At 48.4% G+C, this 22,901-nt stretch overlaps 1 protein-coding gene across 1 annotated transcript in view; it reads left to right on the top strand.

Moving 5' to 3' along the window:
* Positions 1-22,901, top strand: part of LOXL2 (lysyl oxidase like 2) — a 128,853-nt gene that overhangs the window by 92,995 nt on the left and 12,957 nt on the right. Inside the window, exons 9-10 of the mRNA XM_075346252.1 lie at positions 348-513; positions 590-833. Of these exons, the coding sequence (XP_075202367.1) occupies positions 348-513; positions 590-833 (410 nt within the window). The remainder of the gene's footprint in view (positions 1-347; positions 514-589; positions 834-22,901) is intronic.

Here is a 22,901-nt window from a genome sequence, read left to right on the forward strand (position 1 = left end):
CAACTAATATTTCACTTTCCATTTTCCATGCTTTGCCTACTTACAATGGGTAAACAAGCAATGCTGGTGCCCAGTCCCCGGAGGCTTAGCAGCTCTGTATCCATTACTAGTAGCCAAGCCTGGCCATCCATGGAGCCTTTTTCAGTGGTCTGATTTTTCTGCTGATATCACAAGTATTATGGTGGTTTAAACTAAGATCCCTAATATCTTAATGGTTTCATATCCAATATGTCTAGTGGACTATTGGTGCCAGTGAAGCTGGTGGTTGCACCAGTAGGTGGTAGGTTCTTCAATAACATAGGCAAAACCTTCTTAATAGCCGTCTGATATGATGCATCTATCTCCAGGAAACATGGTACTGGCAAGGGGACGTCACCGCAGATGACGTCATCATGAGTGGAGTAAAATGTTCAGGCACAGAGATGTCTCTGGCACATTGCAGACATGATGGACCCAACATCAACTGTCCCAAAGGTGGAGGACGTTTTGCAGCTGGAGTATCTTGTGCTGAAAGTAGGTATTTAGCAAATGAACACAATGTATAAGTCATGACGAAGCTCGAGATGACCAATCCTATTCCTTCCCATAGCTGCGTCAGATCTGGTCTTAAATGCCCCATTGGTTGAGCAGACCACATACCTGGAGGACAGACCCATGTTCATGCTCCAATGTGCCCACGAAGAACGTTGCCTCTCCTCCTCAGCCGACCGCACCAGCTACACCACAGGATACCGCCGACTCTTGCGATTTAGCTCTCAGATACACAACAATGGACAAGCTGATTTCAGACCCAAGACTGGCCGCCATGCCTGGGTATGGCATGAATGCCACCGGTAAGTGACTGAGGAGGAGAACAATATGGATTTTCCTACCTTGTATAAATGTATAGTACATAAGAGTCCTACCATTGGGAAAAGCAGATATCAGTGTAGAGTTGGGCAGAATTCCCATTCATTTGTACTTAAATTCTTACCAGAGGTGTGTGATAGGGCCCCATTATCAAGATTATCAAGTATTCTCTATACAATTATGGCATATATAAGACTTTTAAAGATCTGAAAAAAAAGATTTGCAGGATGCTGATCTAGTGGACACGGCGGTAGTGTGTCTCTGTTGGATCAGAGCCATACGAACCTTCTCCTATCTGACAACATACCTGGTGCCTCTTCACATTAGTTCGCCCAGGGTGAAGCAATGTCTGCGTTGTACAGCAACAATGCCATCACGCCAGGTCTACTAAACAGGAGAGGAGTCAGGATCCTAACTGGTAGACGGAGGTCACATTGCTCTGGTTTGGTGGCCATGTCCTACAAACATTTTTGTTCACTTGTGGATATGACATAAATCTGCAAGTTAGGATTACCCCTTTAAATGGTACTGATGACTCTCCTGCTCAAAGTAATTAACTTTTCATCTTCCTTCAAAATAAATATAGAAATATAACCAAGGCCGCTAAATGTCGGCAAGGGATAACTCAGCCGTGGCTGGAATGTCCGACATGACCTTCCTACTTCCCATTCAGTCATTTATACTTTATTCTTGGGTTCTAAGTTCAGAAATGTTCCAGTAAACAGTCAGACCGCTGCGCCAACCTATAACAAAAATAAACCTTATTTCCTTCTTAAAATAAACATATTTAGACCTGGAACGTTTCCCTTTTCCTTTTTCCACCCTCATGAACCCGATGCTTTTTCTTGCTGTTATTTACTATTGATCAGAATTAGATTAGTTGCTCCAAATGGAGAATTTCCAAACAGATGAAAGCCAAAATCTTAAATATAGTACTGAGGTGCACTCAGGTCGCGCTACACTTCGGTACATCCCACCCCTAAATTATATATGCCAGAAAGAGCAGGAGTCGAGGAATATAGAGTCAGAAGAAAGAGCAGCTTGTGTCCCTGGCACCGGGTGGGGTGGCGACATAACTATGGTTGAGTGTACGGTAAAGACGTGGCCCAGGTGGTACGAGGTGGGAAAAAGGAATCTGTGTGTTGTGGCTTCGGGCAGAAAAGGCACGAGATCAATAGTGTGAGATTATTTCAAGGGCAGGCAAGAGATCGTACAGAACATGCTGTGCTAAAGGGGATGAAAAATGCAGGTGTCGGTGCTGGGGGCTGTGTAATGAGCTCTCCTTATCGGAGAGAACTTGATTGACCCCATAATACAGAGATTAAATAGCTGCCAGACAAGAAGATATCATCAGGTAATGCGAGTTTGCCACACGCCACGGTGCAAACATATCATCACCCATGAAGGCAAAACCCCCCCCCAAAAAAACCTCATATGATATATAGTCTCAGATGATTTAATAAAAAATGAAGTAGCAAAGAAAACTAAAAACATATGACTAGTATCACATAGGTGCATCCTAGCCCCATGTAGTACCCCTATACACCATCTGGAGAATTATTAGGCAAGTTGTATTTTAGAGGGGTTTTTTTATTATTGATCAACAACTATGTTCTCAATCAGCCCAAAAGACTCATAAATATCAAAGCTTAATATTTTTGGAAGTGGGAGTGGGTGTTTTTTAGATTTGGCTATCTTAGGAGGATATCTGTTTGTGCAGGTAACTATTAATGTGCAGAATTATTAGGCAACTTAATAAAAACAAATATATTCCCATCTCACTTGTTTATTTTCACCAGGTAAACCAATATAACTGCACAAAATTTAGAAATAAACATTTCTGACATGCAAAAACAAAACCCCAAAAAATGAGTGACCAATATAGCCACCTTTCTTTATGATGACACTCAACAGCCTAACAACCATAGATTCTGTCAGTTGCTTGATCTGTTTACGATCAACATTGCGTGCAGCAGCCACCACAGGCTCCCAGACACTGTTCCGAGAGGTGTACTGTTTTCCCTCCCTGTAGATCTCACATTTTATGAGGGACCACAGGTTCTCTATGGGGTTGAGATTAGGTGAACAAGGGGGCCATGTCATTATTTTTTCATCTTTTAGACCTTTACTGGCCAGCCACGCTGTGGAGTAGTTGGATGCATGTGATGGAGCATTGTCCTGCATGAAAATCATGTTTTTCTTGAACGATACCGACGTCTTCCTGTACCACTGCTTGAAGAAGTTGTCTTCCAGAAACTAGCAGTAGGTCTGGGAGTTGAGCTTCACTCCATCCTCAACCCGAAAAGGTCCCAAAAGTTCATCTTTGATGATACCAGCCCATACCAGTACCCCACGTCCACCTTGCTGGCATCTCAATTGGAGTGGAGCTCTCTGCCCTTTACTGATCCAGCCTCTGGCCCATCCATCTGGCCCATCAAGAGTCACTCTCATTTCATCAGTCCATAAAACCTTTTAAAAATAAGTCTTAAGATATTTCTTGGCCCAGTCTTGACGTTTTATCTTCTGTTTCTTGTTCAGAGGTGGTGGTTTTTCAGCCTTCCTTACCTTGGCCATGTCCCTGAGTATGGCACACCTTGTGCTTTTTGAAACTCCAGTAACGTTGCAGCTCTGAAATATGGCCAAACTGGTGGCAAATGGCATCTTGGCAGCTTCACACTTGATTTTCCTCAATTCATCGGCAGTTATTTTGCGCCTTTTTTGCCTAACATGCTTGTTGCGACCCTGTTGGCTATTTGCCATGAAACGCTTGATTGTTCGGTGATCACACTTCAAAAGTTTGGCAATTTCAAGACTGCGGCATCCCTCTGCAAGACATCTCACAATTTTGGACTTTTCAGAGTCCGTCAAATCTCTCTTCTGATTCATTTTGCCAAAGGAAAGGAAGTTGCCTAATAATTAAGCACACCTTATATAGGGTGTTGATGTCATTACACCACACCCCTCCTCATTACAGAGATGCACATTGTGACGACATGGACTCTCATGGGTTAAAGTTTCTTAACATTCAGCCAGACAGGATGATAGATTGTTTATAGACGAGGGATAAGTCCCTCATTGTTTTTACAAGACTCTTTTGGACTCATGTAATTGTGTTGGCCCCTGAAAGCCAGACGTATTGTTTCTCCAGACTTTTCCAGTAATCATTGTATTGTAGTTGTGTATTGCTAATGTGATTACCTTAGTAGCCATTGTCTAGTCGGTGACTCCCAGACTACATGTATACCCTCAGTCTTTCTGTAGACATCATTTGGATGAACATTGTCCATGCAGCTTGAGATTCATCCAATGGGAGAGGCGCTCTTGTCCAACCAATTGATGAGGACGCAGTGTATCTAAGTGGAAGGCTGTGGCTATAAAAGGGACTTCTTTAAGCCACCAGGTTGTTGATGGATGCTGATGGATCCAGTCTAAGCTCTTAGGAGCTGACTAGAGGATCAGGATATCTTATGGCTTCAATCTAGGGACTCCGGTTCCGGTTGGAGACCATATCCACAGCCTAGGGATTTCGACTCCGGCTGCTAGGATTGTAACATCATACCAGGACTACCTAAGGAGGACACTCAGGTTGGGATAGTTCAGTCACCTGTTACAGACTTTGCAGACCTCGACAGCTTCCTAAATCTGGCATTATTCCTTTCTCGGTGGGTGCCCGCCAAAAGCGGGGTGCTGCTGGATTGGATTAAATAGCCCTGGAACCTCTGAGGCATGGACATTCTAAATCCCTGGTGAGCCAGCGGAAGGGTGAGACTCTGTTGCTATTACATTTGTGTGTTTTGCTGGTTATGTGTTATGTGCCGTTAATTGTTTGGGGATCCAATAAAGTCTAATTATTGTGGTTCCCTCACCCTGTGTTGTCTGAGTAGTGTTACGCCCACGGTTAAGGAGGCCGGCGTTCAGTTGAGATGAGCCCTGAGCCACGCTGTCTTTCTAAAGGCGGTGGGTTTTAGTGGACGAGAGCACCCACTGAGCCCCGTGTCTCCACACACATCACCTGATTTACTTAATTGGTAGTTGGCTCTCAAGCCTATACAACTTGGAGTAGGACAACATGTATAAAAAGTATATTAAGAAGAAGAAGAAATGGAGCTTACAAGGCTATTGTTGTAAAAATATCCAAATTTTTATTATACAAAATTCATATTATTTTAAAATCGTTACGATCAGTATAGATAAGGTACATATACGGTGCTTACATAGAGAAAAAGGTGAAATACCACACATAAATGGGAGAGCAAAGGTGATAACACCCCAAATAAGCATAAAGGGACAAAGGGTCATAAGTGAATATAGATGGCTGGCTAATGACTATGGCGTCTCTGTCTTGATAATAACCATAATTCTATGTAGCCCAATCAGCATAGATCTATAAGGCAGGACAGAGATTTGCCAAATATCAAGCTAAACATGACAAAAAGTCACAGAGTGACCAACAAGTATGGCGCCCTCACCCTGGCTGGACACATAAAGTAGTGTAGCCAAAACAGCATATGTCCGTTTTATGCCGGATAGGGATCGCCGGAAAAAAGCCAGTCACATGAAAAAGACCCTAAGAACCCATAACTTACACATGGTTAAGAAGAGGGGCAAGCACCAGAGCGTCCCAGGACAGTGCCACGAGCCTTCCTACGCGCGTTTCGCACGGATTACATCTGCTGGCTTCATCAGGGAAGGTGTACGGCAATTGCCGTTCAAGGACCTTATAACGGAAGTCGCTAGACTTCATTGGGCAGCCCATGACCTGGAAAATGCGTCCCAGCCAATCGGATCCCCGCCGACGCGCACGCGCACCGCGCGCCCAACATCACACGCCCCTCAGCCGCCCAATGGGAGAGGGAGCCCGGAGCAGAAGAACACGTGCTCCAAAGCCACCCCCATCCACAGAGGACAGCCAAGGGGCGGGCAAGGAAGGCGAGCGGCGCGCGCGGGTCACGGAAATCAGAGGGCGGGACACAGCTCCCAGCTATAGTCCGTCAATCAGCCATCAGGTTGCCATGGCGGCGCGCACGCCAAAGCACGGCAAGAGTCCGCACCACGCCCCCGGCAGTCCAGTGAGGGGGGACACGGCGGACCCCCGGGCCCAGGGGTCCGCAGCATCCGCCCCCACCATGGAGGACGCCGGGCTGGCAGCGAGGACACAAACCGCGCGATGGGAGCGCGCACAGCAACCAGAGGGCGGGACAGACTAATAGCTGGAATTGAAAAATGTGAACAATACATAAGTATCCTTGCCATCCTATAGATAAAACCACAGGAAATAAGATAACAATGGCATCAAGCATATTACATAAAACCAGAGGGCAGGAGAATTGTTATGAAAGGATCTTCTTAAGATGACAATACGTCCATATCATAAAGGAATCAAGTGTGGCGCCCTAGGACCTGGTCGCCACAACAGCATTGCCCTCCCAAAGGGTTAATGCTGAGCCTGGAGGTAATTGGGAGATCCATTGGCCAGCAGGTTTAACACCCAACACAGTTCTCCCTCCGGCCAGCAGGGGGAGCTCTGAACCTGGAATTCCAGGGAGCCTTCCTCTACCTGACCAGAGGGAGGAAGTGGAGTCAGTCTGAGGGGAGTAGTGGAAGTGAACAGACGCAGAGTGAGCTGTCCTGTGAATCTGGGGCCTAGAGCTGGAGCAGCTTGGCCCAGAGAAGCAGGAATAGCTGAGAGGCAGCAGAGAGACTCAGACATCGGAGTCTGTGGTTGCCAGGGTATAAAATCCGTCCCTGGTAGCCGAGTCCGAAGGGCAGGAGAGCTGCAAGCCCCTGGCCCAGAAACATCCAAGGTACAGCTGCAGCATCAGGGCCCGGTGTGGACTCCAGCGGAGAAGCACCAGAGAGAGGGTCTGCGCAGCCACCTACAGAAAGAAGGGACGTGCCATCGGTCCCAGCAGCAAAGAGGGCCATTGCTGGATTCAGAGAAGCAGGGTTCTATCATCACAAAGCAAAGTACAGGAGTAGGCCTCATACTCAGCTGGCCAGAAAGATCATCCCAAGTACTTCCAGGCCGACCGGATCCCCATCACCACCTGTAACGGTCTCCCAGGACTGGACTGTTCCCAGAGTAAAAGAGGAGAAGGTAAAGAGACTGTTGTTTGTGCCTGGTTCTTTCCTCGCCTGTCGGCCCTGCACCGTGTTAGCCACACAACACCATAGACTTTCACGGGCACCAACGGTATCCCGGGGCATCGCTCCACCTGTGGGGAGCAGTACCATCATAGCTGCCATAACATCACCCCGGAGTTCTCCCATAACAGCGGCGGCTTAATAGCCGCATACCACAGGTGGCGTCACGAACATTAACTTTAACTCATCAGCCACATATTCAACTGACACCCACCAGGGCCACGGAGCCGGGCCCAGCCACCACTGACTACCACCGGACTAGTCCGGCCCGGCACCGGGTGTCCCATAGCCCTGGGGTGGGCGAGTCAACTTTTGGCGTCACGAACAGGATTTCGTGCCCGGTCACACCGGGTACTGTGCGCCTGAAGAATTGCGCTTTAAAGACTGTATTACTGCGTGTTTCACTGTTTGAAAACTGCCGCCGCCATTAGCCTCACTGAGCGCAGGAAGAAGGGGGGCGTGCCTGACAAAGAGCGCGAAGGGAGCGCGCCATCAGAGCAGAGCGCTGTTAACCCCGCGCGACCCAGAAGGAAATTTGAAAAGTGAACGGAGCCTGGTAAGGTTCACTAAGGGGGAGGAAGATGTCCGACGCAGAGGGAGGGCAGGTGGCTGCCATAGCCCGAGACGCCGCAGCACCAGCCGAAGCGATCCCTGTCGCCGTCGCCCCATCCCCCGCTGTAGCGCCGGTAATGCCGATCACCATGCCGTACATACCGGGCGCAGAATGGCTGCCGCAGTACTCCGGGGAGTCCCATACCTTGAGCGACTTCAGAGAAAGCCTGCACAGCTTGTTCCGGGTGTATCCGCTGACTGAGAGCCAGAAGGTGGGCATATTAATGGGACAGCTAGCCGGCGCAGCCCAGCGTGAAGTGAAGTCCTGGCCTGATACAGATAAAGGGACAGTAACCCAGATACTGGCCAAGCTAAAGAGTACTTTTGACACCCGCACCGCAGCAGAGATAAAGATGAGATTCTTTGGGTGCAAGCAGCGGGCCACAGACAGCATAAGGGACTATGCCTTAAACCTGCAGGAGGCCCTGAAAGCGGTTAAACAAGTGGACCCAGAGAGTGTACGTGAGGAACACAAACTCCTAACTGAGCAGTTCATAGAGGGGCTCCTGTCAGATGCCCACAGGACCCAGCTGCGTATCCTGGTCCTGCAGAACCCTGCTCTGGACTTTACAAAGTTTAAGGACCAGGCCATCCGGGTACTGAGAGAATCTACACCGAATGACCCAGTACCCCTCCGGCCTCTTGCTATCACGTACCCCGGGGTGGTGCCTGCAACACGAGCCACTGCAGGGGCTGAGGCGCAGTCCCTGGATAAGGATCCCACTGCAGAGCTCAGACAGCAGGTCCAGGAGCTGACCAAGACTGTGGCTGCCCTTGCCAAGACCGTGCAGTCTCTACAAGTGACCCCATCGCCTGCAAGAATCGAGTTGGCCTCCAGCCCAGATGACGTCCCATGGATGCGACAGAGGAGGGTTCCGCCGACCCGAGGCAGAGACACAGACCGGTATGATTCAACGGGACAACCGATCTGCCGCCGCTGCAGCCAGGCGGGCCACATTGCACGATACTGTCCTTTAAATGGGCCGAGCCTGGGGCCAGGAGCCGACCCCCAGGTGTAAGGAAGCCCGGCTCAACACCCAGCCGCAGCAAGTATGTGGGAGGACGACCGGTCCTTCCTATTGTGCTGGATGGGATCCCTTTGAATGCCCTCCTGGATACGGGGTCCCAGGTAACAACCATCCCCTACAAACTGTACAAAAGATATTGGGCTGATTCAGACATTGACCATGGCCCAGATGATGATTTAACAATTGTGGCCAGTAATGGTCAGCCCTTACCTCAAATTGGGTACAAAGAAGTAACCATTAAAGTGGGGCGGGTAGAATTGCCGTGTCAGGGGATGATAATTGTAGATATTGATCGCAAAGAATCTGACCCATTGGTAACCATTGGTACAAATGTGATAGAAAATTGTGTTGCCGAAGTGATAATTTTGTTGCAACAGGCGTCTGAAACTGCCAGCTCCGGGCAGCAGCGTGCCCTACAGAGGGAGATCAGAGCCCTGATGAGGAGGCAGCAGGTAGAGCTGGCCGGAGGAGAAATTGGCAGTGTGAGGGTAAGTGACCCCCTCCCCATTGCAATACCCCCAAGGAGTGAAATGTTGATATGGTGTCGGGCAGCAATAGGCCTCAAGGGTCAGGATTACCATGCCTTGGTAGAACCGGTGTATTCAGACAGCAGGCCTGGAGTCCTGATAGCCAGAGGGGTAGCAGACGTCCGCAAGGGGAGAGTGCCCATCCGTGTCCTGAATTGTGGGGAGGAGGAAGCCAAATTGCCCCGGTATGCCACTGTAGCAAAACTGTACACTGTCAGCAACAACACCATCAAAGCAGTGGAACCCTTGATCCCGTCCGACCAGGCGGAAGACAATGGCTCCAAGGGGCAGCTGGAAGACTGGTGCCAAAACTTACATGTGGGCACCGACTCCACCCCCTCACACCAAAAGCATGGGGTTTACCGGGTGGTACAGGAGTACGAGCGGGTCTTCAGCAAACACCCCCTAGATTTTGGGCAGGTGAAAGGGGTTAAACATCAAATCCCCACGGGTGATCATCCTCCCGTTAAAGAGAGATACCGCCCTGTACCCCCCGCACAGTATCAGCGTGCCAAAGAAATGTTACGGGAAATGAAGGAGGCTGGGGTTATCAGAGATAGTTGTAGCCCCTGGGCAGCTCCACTAGTGCTCGTAAAGAAAAAAGATGGTACAATGAGAATGTGTGTAGATTACAGGCAAATTAACCGCATTACACATAAAGATGCTTATCCACTACCCAGAATAGAGGAGTCACTAACAGCCTTAAAGTCAGCTAACTATTTCTCCACCTTGGATCTCACCAGTGGGTATTGGCAGGTTCCCGTGGCAGAGGCGGACAAGGAGAAGACGGCATTCACGACGCCAATGGGCCTCTGCGAGTTCAACTGTATGCCATTCGGGCTCTGCAACGCCCCAGGGACATTCCAACGGTTGATGGAGTGCTGCTTGGGCCACCACAACTTCGAAACCGTGCTGTTGTACCTGGATGACGTCATAGTCTACTCCAAGACTTATGAAGACCACCTGAAGCACTTAGCAGAAGTGTTTGAGTCTTTGTCAAAATATGGCCTGAAGATCAAGCCGTCCAAATGTCACCTCTTGAAGCCAAAGGTACAGTACCTGGGTCATGTGGTCAGCGCAGAAGGTGTGGCACCTGATCCGGAGAAAGTCACCGTAATCAAGGACTGGCCAAGACCCACCACGGTAAAGGAGGTGCGGCAGTTCCTTGGGCTGGTGGGCTACTACCGAAGGTTCATTGATGGTTTCACCAAGATAGCAGCGCCCCTTCAAGATCTCCTGGTGGGCCAGCCAAAGCAGGCTAAGAAGCAGAGCCCTCCCTTTGAATGGAGCAGCCAACTGGAAACATCCTTTGTCCAGCTGAAAGGGGCTCTCACGGGAGAAGAAATTCTGGCCTACCCTGACTACAGCCAGCCGTTTGTACTGTATACAGACGCCAGCAACGTGGGCCTGGGAGCCGTGTTGTCCCAGGTGCAGGGAGGCAGAGAGAAGGTGATAGCGTACGCCAGTAGGAAGCTTCGGCCCACAGAAAGGAATCCAGAAAACTACAGTTCCTTCAAGCTGGAGTTCCTCGCTATTGTTTGGGCAGTGACTGAACGCTTCAAGCACTATCTGGCGTCGGCCAAGTTCACCATCTTCACGGACAACAATCCGTTGACACACCTGGCAACAGCCAAGTTAGGTGCGTTGGAACAGCGGTGGATGGCCCGGCTGTCTAACTTTGACTTTACCATCAAGTATCGGGCTGGCAAGAAGAATAACAATGCTGATGCGCTGTCCAGAATGCCTCACTTACCCGAATCTGGAGAAGACCTGGATGAACTCGAAGAGATAGAGTTACCGGCTTTCCATCATCAGGGTGTTTCCCAGTGTGAGCATGCTGTGGGAGTGAAGCGCTCGAGCCAACACGAGGTCTCGGTTAACCCATTACTCCACCATAATTGGGAAGAAACACAGAATGGTGACCCGGCCGTGCGATTGGTCAAAGAGAAGCTAGCGCAAGCTGAGACCCATCTTGGCCCAGACGCTCCAGAGGAAGCCCAGCAGCTGTGGAAGGAGAGGGGACGACTGTTCACCTACCAAGGCAAGCTCTGCAAGAGATATGTCAACTATCGAACAAATGAACTTGTCTGGCAGATAGTGGTTCCGCAGAGGGATGCTCCAATGGTCCTAGCAGCGTATCATGATAACGCAGGACACTTCGGGTGGAAGAAGTTGGAGGCCTTACTCCATGATCGGTTCTACTGGGTGCACATGAGAAAGATGATCGAGAAATGGTGCCGAGACTGTGGCCCGTGTAACTTGAGGCGGAAGGATGATGCCAGCCAAAGGTCTCCCCTACAGCCAATTGTCACGAAGCAGCCCCTGGAGTTGGTGGCCCTGGACCACGTGAAGTTGACACCAAGTCGGTCAGGCTATGTGTACGCCCTCACCATTGTGGACCATTACTCTCGTTTCCTGGTAGTAGTGCCTGTGAAGGACCAGACAGCCAGGACGGCAGCTAGAGCGTTCCAGGCATCCTTTTGTCGACCGCACGGCTATCCGGAAAGGGTACTGACGGATCAGGGTCCTGCATTCGAGGCTGAAGTGTTCCAAGAGTTCTGTAACATGTACGGTTGTAAGAAAATTCGAACCACACCGTACCACCCCCAGACCAATGGACTGTGCGAGAAAATGAACCATGTGGTTATTGATATGCTGAAGACCCTACCGCTGGAAGAGAGGAACCAATGGCCAGAAAAGTTGCCAGATCTGGTAGACCTGTACAACCACATCCCAGTGACTTCGACCAACTGCAGCCCCGCTTACCTGATGCGAGCCAGACCAGGCAAGTTGCCTGTAGACTTTGAGATGGGGACTGTGTCGCCTGAGGCGGTTCAAGAAATAGAGGATTGGGATGCAGAACGGCAGCAGCGGTACCGTAAGGTCCAGGAGTGCGTGGAAAGGAGCCTGTCTCAAGCAAGAACGAGACAAGAACAGCATTACAATCAAACAGCCCCAGCGACTCCCTTAGCACCTGGAGAACAAGTCCTCAAGAAGAAGCGGAAGACGCATAAGTTGGATGATCAGTGGGAAAACGAGCCCTACACCATTATCCCCTCCAACTTTGACAATAGTAAGGTATGCCTCATAAGCAAAGATGAAGGCAAGACCTGCCAAGCAATTTCCCGAGACCGCCTGAAGACGTGCCCTGAGCGGTGCAAAGTTCAAAAGGAAGTGGAGGAAGTTCGAGAAGAGGGGGAAGAGATGATACAAACAATCCTCGGCAAATTCCCCAAGACTTGGACCCGCATAAATGGTGCCGTAGTGGTACCGGTCCTGACGTTCCCACAGTTGGTCGAGCCAGAAACAGAACAGGTTCCGGATCCACCCAAAGAACCGTCCGCCCCGACACGAGGTGACACGCCAGCAGTGGAACAGGAGGATCAACCCCCTGTCAGTGGTGAACCTGTCATACCCTTGGCGACTCTTAGACCACATGGGCGATCATCATGCATACCTATGGGGGTTAGGCCTACCGGTAGTGCTGAGATAGGAGACATACTAAGTAGTCAGGGACAAACACCAGAGCTACGCAGGTCCCAACGCAGCACTCGGGGACAACCCCCTCTAAGGTATAGGGAATCAAATGTATAAAGGAGAAAGAAAGAGTATTTATTGGAATGTAAATAGTTATGCGAAATGTCTGTAATGTTGTGTACAAAATGTTTTTCTTTTTCTTTGATTGTGAAAATGGACAATTGGGCCACTGGACTATGGGTGGCCAACACCTAAATTGTTCATAGTTAGCACCAGTGTGCTCGACACCCCTGAAGAAAAACCCGTCCGGCGTGCATAGAGTGGGGTCATCAATGCTCTGACGCACGCCCAGAGCCTACGTTGGGGGTTTTATCGCGGCGGGTCCCCCATGGAGCAGTGTAATGGACACCCGGCAGGGAGCCACACGGGACTCTTATAGTACTGTTTGAATTTGTAACGTTAAAGAGAATGTGCCTCCCATATTGGGATGAAATGTATGACATGTTATGTTTTGTTTCCACAGTCCGGGAGTACTGAATTTAACTAAGGGGGAGTGTGGCGCCCTAGGACCTGGTCGCCACAACAGCATTGCCCTCCCAAAGGGTTAATGCTGAGCCTGGAGGTAATTGGGAGATCCATTGGCCAGCAGGTTTAACACCCAACACAGTTCTCCCTCCGGCCAGCAGGGGGAGCTCTGAACCTGGAATTCCAGGGAGCCTTCCTCTACCTGACCAGAGGGAGGAAGTGGAGTCAGTCTGAGGGGAGTAGTGGAAGTGAACAGACGCAGAGTGAGCTGTCCTGTGAATCTGGGGCCTAGAGCTGGAGCAGCTTGGCCCAGAGAAGCAGGAATAGCTGAGAGGCAGCAGAGAGACTCAGACATCGGAGTCTGTGGTTGCCAGGGTATAAAATCCGTCCCTGGTAGCCGAGTCCGAAGGGCAGGAGAGCTGCAAGCCCCTGGCCCAGAAACATCCAAGGTACAGCTGCAGCATCAGGGCCCGGTGTGGACTCCAGCGGAGAAGCACCAGAGAGAGGGTCTGCGCAGCCACCTACAGAAAGAAGGGACGTGCCATCGGTCCCAGCAGCAAAGAGGGCCATTGCTGGATTCAGAGAAGCAGGGTTCTATCATCACAAAGCAAAGTACAGGAGTAGGCCTCATACTCAGCTGGCCAGAAAGATCATCCCAAGTACTTCCAGGCCGACCGGATCCCCATCACCACCTGTAACGGTCTCCCAGGACTGGACTGTTCCCAGAGTAAAAGAGGAGAAGGTAAAGAGACTGTTGTTTGTGCCTGGTTCTTTCCTCGCCTGTCGGCCCTGCACCGTGTTAGCCACACAACACCATAGACTTTCACGGGCACCAACGGTATCCCGGGGCATCGCTCCACCTGTGGGGAGCAGTACCATCATAGCTGCCATAACATCACCCCGGAGTTCTCCCATAACAGCGGCGGCTTAATAGCCGCATACCACAGGTGGCGTCACGAACATTAACTTTAACTCATCAGCCACATATTCAACTGACACCCACCAGGGCCACGGAGCCGGGCCCAGCCACCACTGACTACCACCGGACTAGTCCGGCCCGGCACCGGGTGTCCCATAGCCCTGGGGTGGGCGAGTCACATATACAAACAATTTCTCCAAGAAAATCGATGTCTGGTCCAAGTCCAAAATGTCAACCACAATGGATAATAACTAGACAAGGTCCTATGAAGGCAAAAGAATTAAATTAGGAACACTGAAAATTAAAAACAGGGCCAAAAAAAGAGAATAGATAAAAAATAATGAAAAAAATTTTTTAAATTAAAAAAGAAAGAAAGAATGGTGCAGTACATAATGAGAGCCACTCATAGAATCGGGGCGAAGTTTAGAGCCTCATTGAGGCCCTTTGGTGTGACTGTGTCCAAAATGGTAATCCATTTCAGTTCACGTTGGGCCAAAAGTCTTTTGACATTTCCCCCCCTAATCCCACAATGAATCACGTCGATACCCCTGACCATAAAGGATCTAGGGTTGCATCCATGGACCAATTTAAAGTGGCGCGGTATGGTTTTTAATTCTGCCACATTGGTCGCTGTGGTTGCCGCCCGAATGTCCCTCACATGCTCCCTTACTCTTACTCTTAATTCCCTTGATGTCATCCCTATATAGATCATATTACAATCACATGTTGCATAATAGATGACGTTGATGGTAGTACAGGAGATATGTTCTCTTATAGGGAAATTTCTTCTCCCATCACTAGTATGGAAAGAAGAGCAGCGAGAGACATTCGGGCAGGAAACACAGCGGCCACAAGGGAAGCAGCCTTTAATAGGTCCAGACGAACCAAAAGAACTACTGGTCACTGGTGGTATGTAATGACTTTTGACCAAGTAGTCCTTAAGATTTCTACATCGCCTGGCAGTCATCAAAGGTACAGGGGGCAGACGTGACTTCAAAGTGGGATCAGATTGAAGGATCGGCCAAAATTTAGCCAAAATTTCTCTCATCTCCTGCCATCTAACATTAAATGTTGAGATGAACCTGATATTTTCCACAGGCCTGGTTTCACCTCTCCTCCCGTGAAGCAGATCATCCCTAGACACCGATCTTGCTCTCTGATAAGCTTGTTTCAGGGTACGGTTCCCATACCCTCTGTTTTTGAACCTCATCCTCAAATCATCTGCCTGTTGTTTAAAAACGTTGTCCTGAGAGCAGAGTCGTCTCATCCTGAGATACTGGCCAATTGGGATGGCGCGTACAGTGGAGTTGGTATGGGCCGAAGTGGCATGGAGTAGGGAATTTACAGACGTCGGTTTCCTGTACACATCCGTCTGCAGAGCCCCAAACTCATCTGTAGTGATTTTAATATCTAAAAACTCAACTCCACTGTCGCTAAAACTATATGTCAATTTGATGTTATAATCGTTTGTGTTGAGCTGGTCCATGAAAAGTTTGAGTTGAGAGATGGTACCCTGCCAGATGATCAATAGATCATCAATGTATCTCACCCACATTGACACCATGGGGGCGGCCCATGCACCTCCGTCAACAAACAAACCCCTCTCCCAAAAACCGAGGAAGAGGTTTGCGTACGAAGGCGCACAGGCCGCGCCCATAGCGGTCCCCCGCCTCTGCAGATAGAATCTATCTTTAAAGACGAAGAAGTTGTGGGTGAGTACATAGTCAAGAAGTTCCAGGACCAGCTCACAAATCCGTCCATCCCAATTACTCATACCCAAGAAGAAACGAGCTGCTCTCAGGCCATCGTCATGGCTGATACACGTATATAAGGATTCTATATCAGCCACCACCAAGAGGGTCCCTGGGTCCACATGAACCCCATCAAGTCTATTAAGAACCTCGGTCGTATCCCTAACATAGGATGGAAGGGTCTCCACCAGGGGTTTTAAATAATAGTCAATAAACTGACAGATGGGACTACACAACCCCTCCATCCCTGAAACAATGGGCCGACCGGGTGGATTGATGGGGTCCTTGTGGACCTTGGGTAACAGATAGAAAGTTGGAATTTTTGGATATTTTACAAATAATCCATCAAAAACCCCCTTGGTAATGATCCCTTGATCTAAGGCATCATTGAGGATGAGGTACAATTGAGCAGAGAATGAGATCAGAGGCGACGAATCCAATCTACTATATGTCTCTCTATCTCTCAGCTGCCTGTGGGCCTCCCTTTCATAAAGATCAACCGGCCAAACCACGACATTACCCCCCTTGTCTGCGGCCTTGAATATGACATCCTTCATATCGCCCAGTTCTTTCAAGGCTCTCCTTTGGACTGCAGTTAAATTGTCCCGTGATCGGCGAGTGGAGATGTCACGAAGATTTTCACTAACCAAACGGGTAAAAATCTCCACCGCCGGGCACAGAGACAAGGGGGGGAAAGTCACGGATCTAGGCCTCAAGGAGGTAGGAAACTCACCTGGCAGCTGAGATGATGGTTCTTCTGAGAGATCCTCCAAAATTTGTGTCGCACTCTGTCCCATAGCAAGATCGGTGTCTCCTGTCGATGATTTAGAATGTAACTTATGAAGGATCAGCTTCCGGGAGAAAAGGTGAAGATCCTTCAGAGCTGTAAACAAATCAAAGGTGTTAGTGGGGGAAAATGTCAAACCCTTGCTCAACACCTGTAGTTGAGCCGTAGACAAAGTGTATTTTGACAGGTTAATTACCTGGGGGCCTTCGCCCGAACCCATATCTTTAGGTCTGCCGGCACCCCTCTTTTTAGGTTGACGTAATCTATTATCCCAAGACATTTGGCTCTGATTGCCCCTTCCAGATGTCGTAGTACTGCCGGATAAACCACTTTCTTCGCCTGATGTATAGGAGGAGATGGAACCTGATCTTGATCCCCCAAACCGTGGGCGTTGATATGGTTTAAATCTATCACTACCCCTCCATTTATACATCTTATTCTGACGTCTGTCTTCCAGATCTCTCTGTAGTTTCCGTATCTTAGTGTCTTGAACCTCTTTACTCAGTTTCTCAATTTCCAAGTCAAGACCCTCATTAAACTTATTAATTGCTGTAGTTGTCATGTTTTTTTCTATATCGATCTGCAAGGAGTTGATATCACCTTCTAAGGTAGCAAGGGTCTCCTTATTCAACCCAATTAAGAGTTGAAGAAATTGTTTGGAGCAGTCAGAGGCAGCGGTCTCCCATTTGCTTTTAAACTCATCATTTTGGATGGGGAACGAGGGAAAGACTTGAACTCGTAGTCCCCTCGGAATTAAACCGAGTTCCACATATCTCTCCAAAAAGGTACAATTAAGCCAAATCCTCGTCCGTTTCTTAAGTAGCTCCGTAATCTTATTGCACAAATCCCTAGTACATGCACCATTACTTTCCAAAACCCCTGTGGGTTCACCTTTTAGCACCTCGTTAATTTTATTAAGCCACGCCTCCTCGCGGGCTTTAAAGTTCATCATTGTCCGAGACTGTGCTGTGAATAACACAAAAGAGACCATGAGACAAAAGAACATTGAACCAAGGCACATCTCGCATCAAAAATCAACGCCACTCCATATGGCACATAATATTAAGAAGAAGAAGAAATGGAGCTTACAAGGCTATTGTTGTAAAAATATCCAAATTTTTATTATACAAAATTCATATTATTTTAAAATCGTTACGATCAGTATAGATAAGGTACATATACGGTGCTTACATAGAGAAAAAGGTGAAATACCACACATAAATGGGAGAGCAAAGGTGATAACACCCCAAATAAGCATAAAGGGACAAAGGGTCATAAGTGAATATAGATGGCTGGCTAATGACTATGGCGTCTCTGTCTTGATAATAACCATAATTCTATGTAGCCCAATCAGCATAGATCTATAAGGCAGGACAGAGATTTGCCAAATATCAAGCTAAACATGACAAAAAGTCACAGAGTGACCAACAAGTATGGCGCCCTCACCCTGGCTGGACACATAAAGTAGTGTAGCCAAAACGGCATATGTCCGTTTTATGCCGGATAGGGATCGCCGGAAAAAAGCCAGTCACATGAAAAAGACCCTAAGAACCCATAACTTACACATGGTTAAGAAGAGGGGCAAGCACCAGAGCGTCCCAGGACAGTGCCACGAGCCTTCCTACGCGCGTTTCGCACGGATTACATCTGCTGGCTTCATCAGGGAAGGTGTACGGCAATTGCCGTTCAAGGACCTTATAACGGAAGTCGCTAGACTTCATTGGGCAGCCCATGACCTGGAAAATGCGTCCCAGCCAATCGGATCCCCGCCGACGCGCACGCGCACCGCGCGCCCAACATCACACGCCCCTCAGCCGCCCAATGGGAGAGGGAGCCCGGAGCAGAAGAACACGTGCTCCAAAGCCACCCCCATCCACAGAGGACAGCCAAGGGGCGGGCAAGGAAGGCGAGCGGCGCGCGCGGGTCACGGAAATCAGAGGGCGGGACACAGCTCCCAGCTATAGTCCGTCAATCAGCCATCAGGTTGCCATGGCGGCGCGCACGCCAAAGCACGGCAAGAGTCCGCACCACGCCCCCGGCAGTCCAGTGAGGGGGGACGCGGCGGACCCCCGGGCCCAGGGGTCCGCAGCATCCGCCCCCACCATGGAGGACGCCGGGCTGGCAGCGAGGACACAAACCGCGCGATGGGAGCGCGCACAGCAACCAGAGGGCGGGACAGACTAATAGCTTGTATTGAAAAATGTGAACAATACATAAGTATCCTTGCCATCCTATAGATAAAACCACAGGAAATAAGATAACAATGGCATCAAGCATATTACATAAAACCAGAGGGCAGGAGAATTGTTATGAAAGGATCTTCTTAAGATGACAATACGTCCATATCATAAAGGAATCATATACAAACAATTTCTCCAAGAAAATCGATGTCTGGTCCAAGTCCAAAATGTCAACCACAATGGATAATAACTAGACAAGGTCCTATGAAGGCAAAAGAATTAAATTAGGAACACTGAAAATTAAAAACAGGGCCAAAAAAAGAGAATAGATAAAAAATAATTAAAAAAAATTTTTAAATTAAAAAAGAAAGAAAGAATGGTGCAGTACATAATGAGAGCCACTCATAGAAACGGGGCGAAGTTTAGAGCCTCATTGAGGCCCTTTGGTGTGACTGTGTCCAAAATGGTAATCCATTTCAGTTCACGTTGGGCCAAAAGTCTTTTGACATTTCCCCCCCTAATCCCACAATGAATCACGTCGATACCCCTGACCATAAAGGATCTAGGGTTGCATCCATGGACCAATTTAAAGTGGCGCGGTATGGTTTTTAATTCTGCCACATTGGTCGCTGTGGTTGCCGCCCGAATGTCCCTCACATGCTCCCTTACTCTTACTCTTAATTCCCTTGATGTCATCCCTATATAGATCATATTACAATCACATGTTGCATAATAGATGACGTTGATGGTAGTACAGGAGATATGTTCTCTTATAGGGAAATTTCTTCTCCCATCACTAGTATGGAAAGAAGAGCAGCGAGAGACATTCGGGCAGGAAACACAGCGGCCACAAGGGAAGCAGCCTTTAATAGGTCCAGACGAACCAAAAGAACTACTGGTCACTGGTGGTATGTAATGACTTTTGACCAAGTAGTCCTTAAGATTTCTACATCGCCTGGCAGTCATCAAAGGTACAGGGGGCAGACGTGACTTCAAAGTGGGATCAGATTGAAGGATCGGCCAAAATTTAGCCAAAATTTCTCTCATCTCCTGCCATCTAACATTAAATGTTGAGATGAACCTGATATTTTCCACAGGCCTGGTTTCACCTCTCCTCCCGTGAAGCAGATCATCCCTAGACACCGATCTTGCTCTCTGATAAGCTTGTTTCAGGGTACGGTTCCCATACCCTCTGTTTTTGAACCTCATCCTCAAATCATCTGCCTGTTGTTTAAAAACGTTGTCCTGAGAGCAGAGTCGTCTCATCCTGAGATACTGGCCAATTGGGATGGCGCGTACAGTGGAGTTGGTATGGGCCGAAGTGGCATGGAGTAGGGAATTTACAGACGTCGGTTTCCTGTACACATCCGTCTGCAGAGCCCCAAACTCATCTGTAGTGATTTTAATATCTAAAAACTCAACTCCACTGTCGCTAAAACTATATGTCAATTTGATGTTATAATCGTTTGTGTTGAGCTGGTCCATGAAAAGTTTGAGTTGAGAGATGGTACCCTGCCAGATGATCAATAGATCATCAATGTATCTCACCCACATTGACACCATGGGGGCGGCCCATGCACCTCCGTCAACAAACAAACCCCTCTCCCAAAAACCGAGGAAGAGGTTTGCGTACGAAGGCGGTTTTTGGGAGAGGGGTTTGTTTAATTCTTTTGCCTTCATAGGACCTTGTCTAGTTATTATCCATTGTGGTTGACATTTTGGACTTGGACCAGACATCGATTTTCTTGGAGAAATTGTTTGTATATGATTCCTTTATGATATGGACGTATTGTCATCTTAAGAAGATCCTTTCATAACAATTCTCCTGCCCTCTGGTTTTATGTAATATGCTTGATGCCATTGTTATCTTATTTCCTGTGGTTTTATCTATAGGATGGCAAGGATACTTATGTATTGTTCACATTTTTCAATTCCAGCTATTAGTCTGTCCCGCCCTCTGGTTGCTGTGCGCGCTCCCATCGCGCGGTTTGTGTCCTCGCTGCCAGCCCGGCGTCCTCCATGGTGGGGGCGGATGCTGCGGACCCCTGGGCCCGGGGGTCCGCCGCGTCCCCCCTCACTGGACTGCCGGGGGCGTGGTGCGGACTCTTGCCGTGCTTTGGCGTGCGCGCCGCCATGGCAACCTGATGGCTGATTGACGGACTATAGCTGGGAGCTGTGTCCCGCCCTCTGATTTCCGTGACCCGCGCGCGCGCCGCTCGCCTTCCTTGCCCGCCCCTTGGCTGTCCTCTGTGGATGGGGGTGGCTTTGGAGCACGTGTTCTTCTGCTCCGGGCTCCCTCTCCCATTGGGCGGCTGAGGGGCGTGTGATGTTGGGCGCGCGGTGCGCGTGCGCGTCGGCGGGGATCCGATTGGCTGGGACGCATTTTCCAGGTCATGGGCTGCCCAATGAAGTCTAGCGACTTCCGTTATAAGGTCCTTGAACGGCAATTGCCGTACACCTTCCCTGATGAAGCCAGCAGATGTAATCCGTGCGAAACGCGCGTAGGAAGGCTCGTGGCACTGTCCTGGGACGCTCTGGTGCTTGCCCCTCTTCTTAACCATGTGTAAGTTATGGGTTCTTAGGGTCTTTTTCATGTGACTGGCTTTTTTCCGGCGATCCCTATCCGGCATAAAACGGACATATGCCGTTTTGGCTACACTACTTTATGTGTCCAGCCAGGGTGAGGGCGCCATACTTGTTGGTCACTCTGTGACTTTTTGTCATGTTTAGCTTGATATTTGGCAAATCTCTGTCCTGCCTTATAGATCTATGCTGATTGGGCTACATAGAATTATGGTTATTATCAAGACAGAGACGCCATAGTCATTAGCCAGCCATCTATATTCACTTATGACCCTTTGTCCCTTTATGCTTATTTGGGGTGTTATCACCTTTGCTCTCCCATTTATGTGTGGTATTTCACCTTTTTCTCTATGTAAGCACCGTGTATGTACCTTATCTATACTGATCGTAACGATTTTAAAATAATATGAATTTTGTATAATAAAAATTTGGATATTTTTACAACAATAGCCTTGTAAGCTCCATTTCTTCTTCTTCTTAATATTATGTGCCATATGGAGTGGCGTTGATTTTTGATGCGAGATGTGCCTTGGTTCAATGTTCTTTTGTCTCATGTATAAAAAGTATCATGTAATCAAAATACTCTTTTGCCTAATAATTCTGCACACAGTGTATTTAGAGCCAAGGAGAAGATTGCTTTCCTAATCTCATGAGTCGGGATGCAAAGAGCGGAGTTTTGGTGTCAGCCTTAAAGGAATCTGTCACCAGGTTTCTACCATCCCTTCTGAGAGCAACATAATATAGGGGCAAAGACCCCAATTCCAGGAATGTGTCACTGGGCTGATTGCTGTTTTATCTGGTCTAGTTCTCTGAATGTTGAGTTTTGTATAACCCTGCCCACACCAGTGATTGGCAACTTTCTGCCTATGCACAGTGTACACAGAAAGCCACCAATAAGTGGTGGGGAAGGGTAATACAGAGCTCATAAACATGGAGGACTACCTGGCAACATGTTTACTAGTTCTCTAATGATAATCTCCTGCAGATTTTATCAAAACTACAGTAAGCAGCCCAGTAAGTGACACCGCTGGAATCAGGATCTCTGCCCCTATGTTATGCTGCTGTCAGATTAGATAACAAAAACCTGGTGACAGATTCTCTTTACGGCCCCCATACACATTTGGTATATAAAAGAGGAAAAAAAAAAAGAAGGGCCAGCGAACAATGATTGTTCATCGATGGAACAAAATACATCACAGAATACAGTGGCCAATATTGGATTTTTTTCTGCCAATGTTACAGGACACAAAGATCAAAATCGTACATATGCCCTATGTGTCTTGGTAGAAAGTCTATTAATATAAACTATTGTTCATTATGATTAAACTCGGCCAATTTGTTAAATTTTAATCTGTTTATGGGTTCCTTTACCAACTCAACAGGGGCCATTAAAAATTCCCCTGCAGGTGCCAGTTTGTAGGCCGAAATATATTACATGTTAAAACGGGTTGTCCAGGTTTAACACAATAGTCTGCAGTTACTCTATGAGTCTGAAGACTTGTGAATCCTCACACTGCAC

This window comes from Anomaloglossus baeobatrachus, chromosome 4, assembly GCF_048569485.1.
Source record: "Anomaloglossus baeobatrachus isolate aAnoBae1 chromosome 4, aAnoBae1.hap1, whole genome shotgun sequence".
In the NCBI taxonomy this organism is placed as follows: domain Eukaryota; kingdom Metazoa; phylum Chordata; class Amphibia; order Anura; family Aromobatidae; genus Anomaloglossus; species Anomaloglossus baeobatrachus.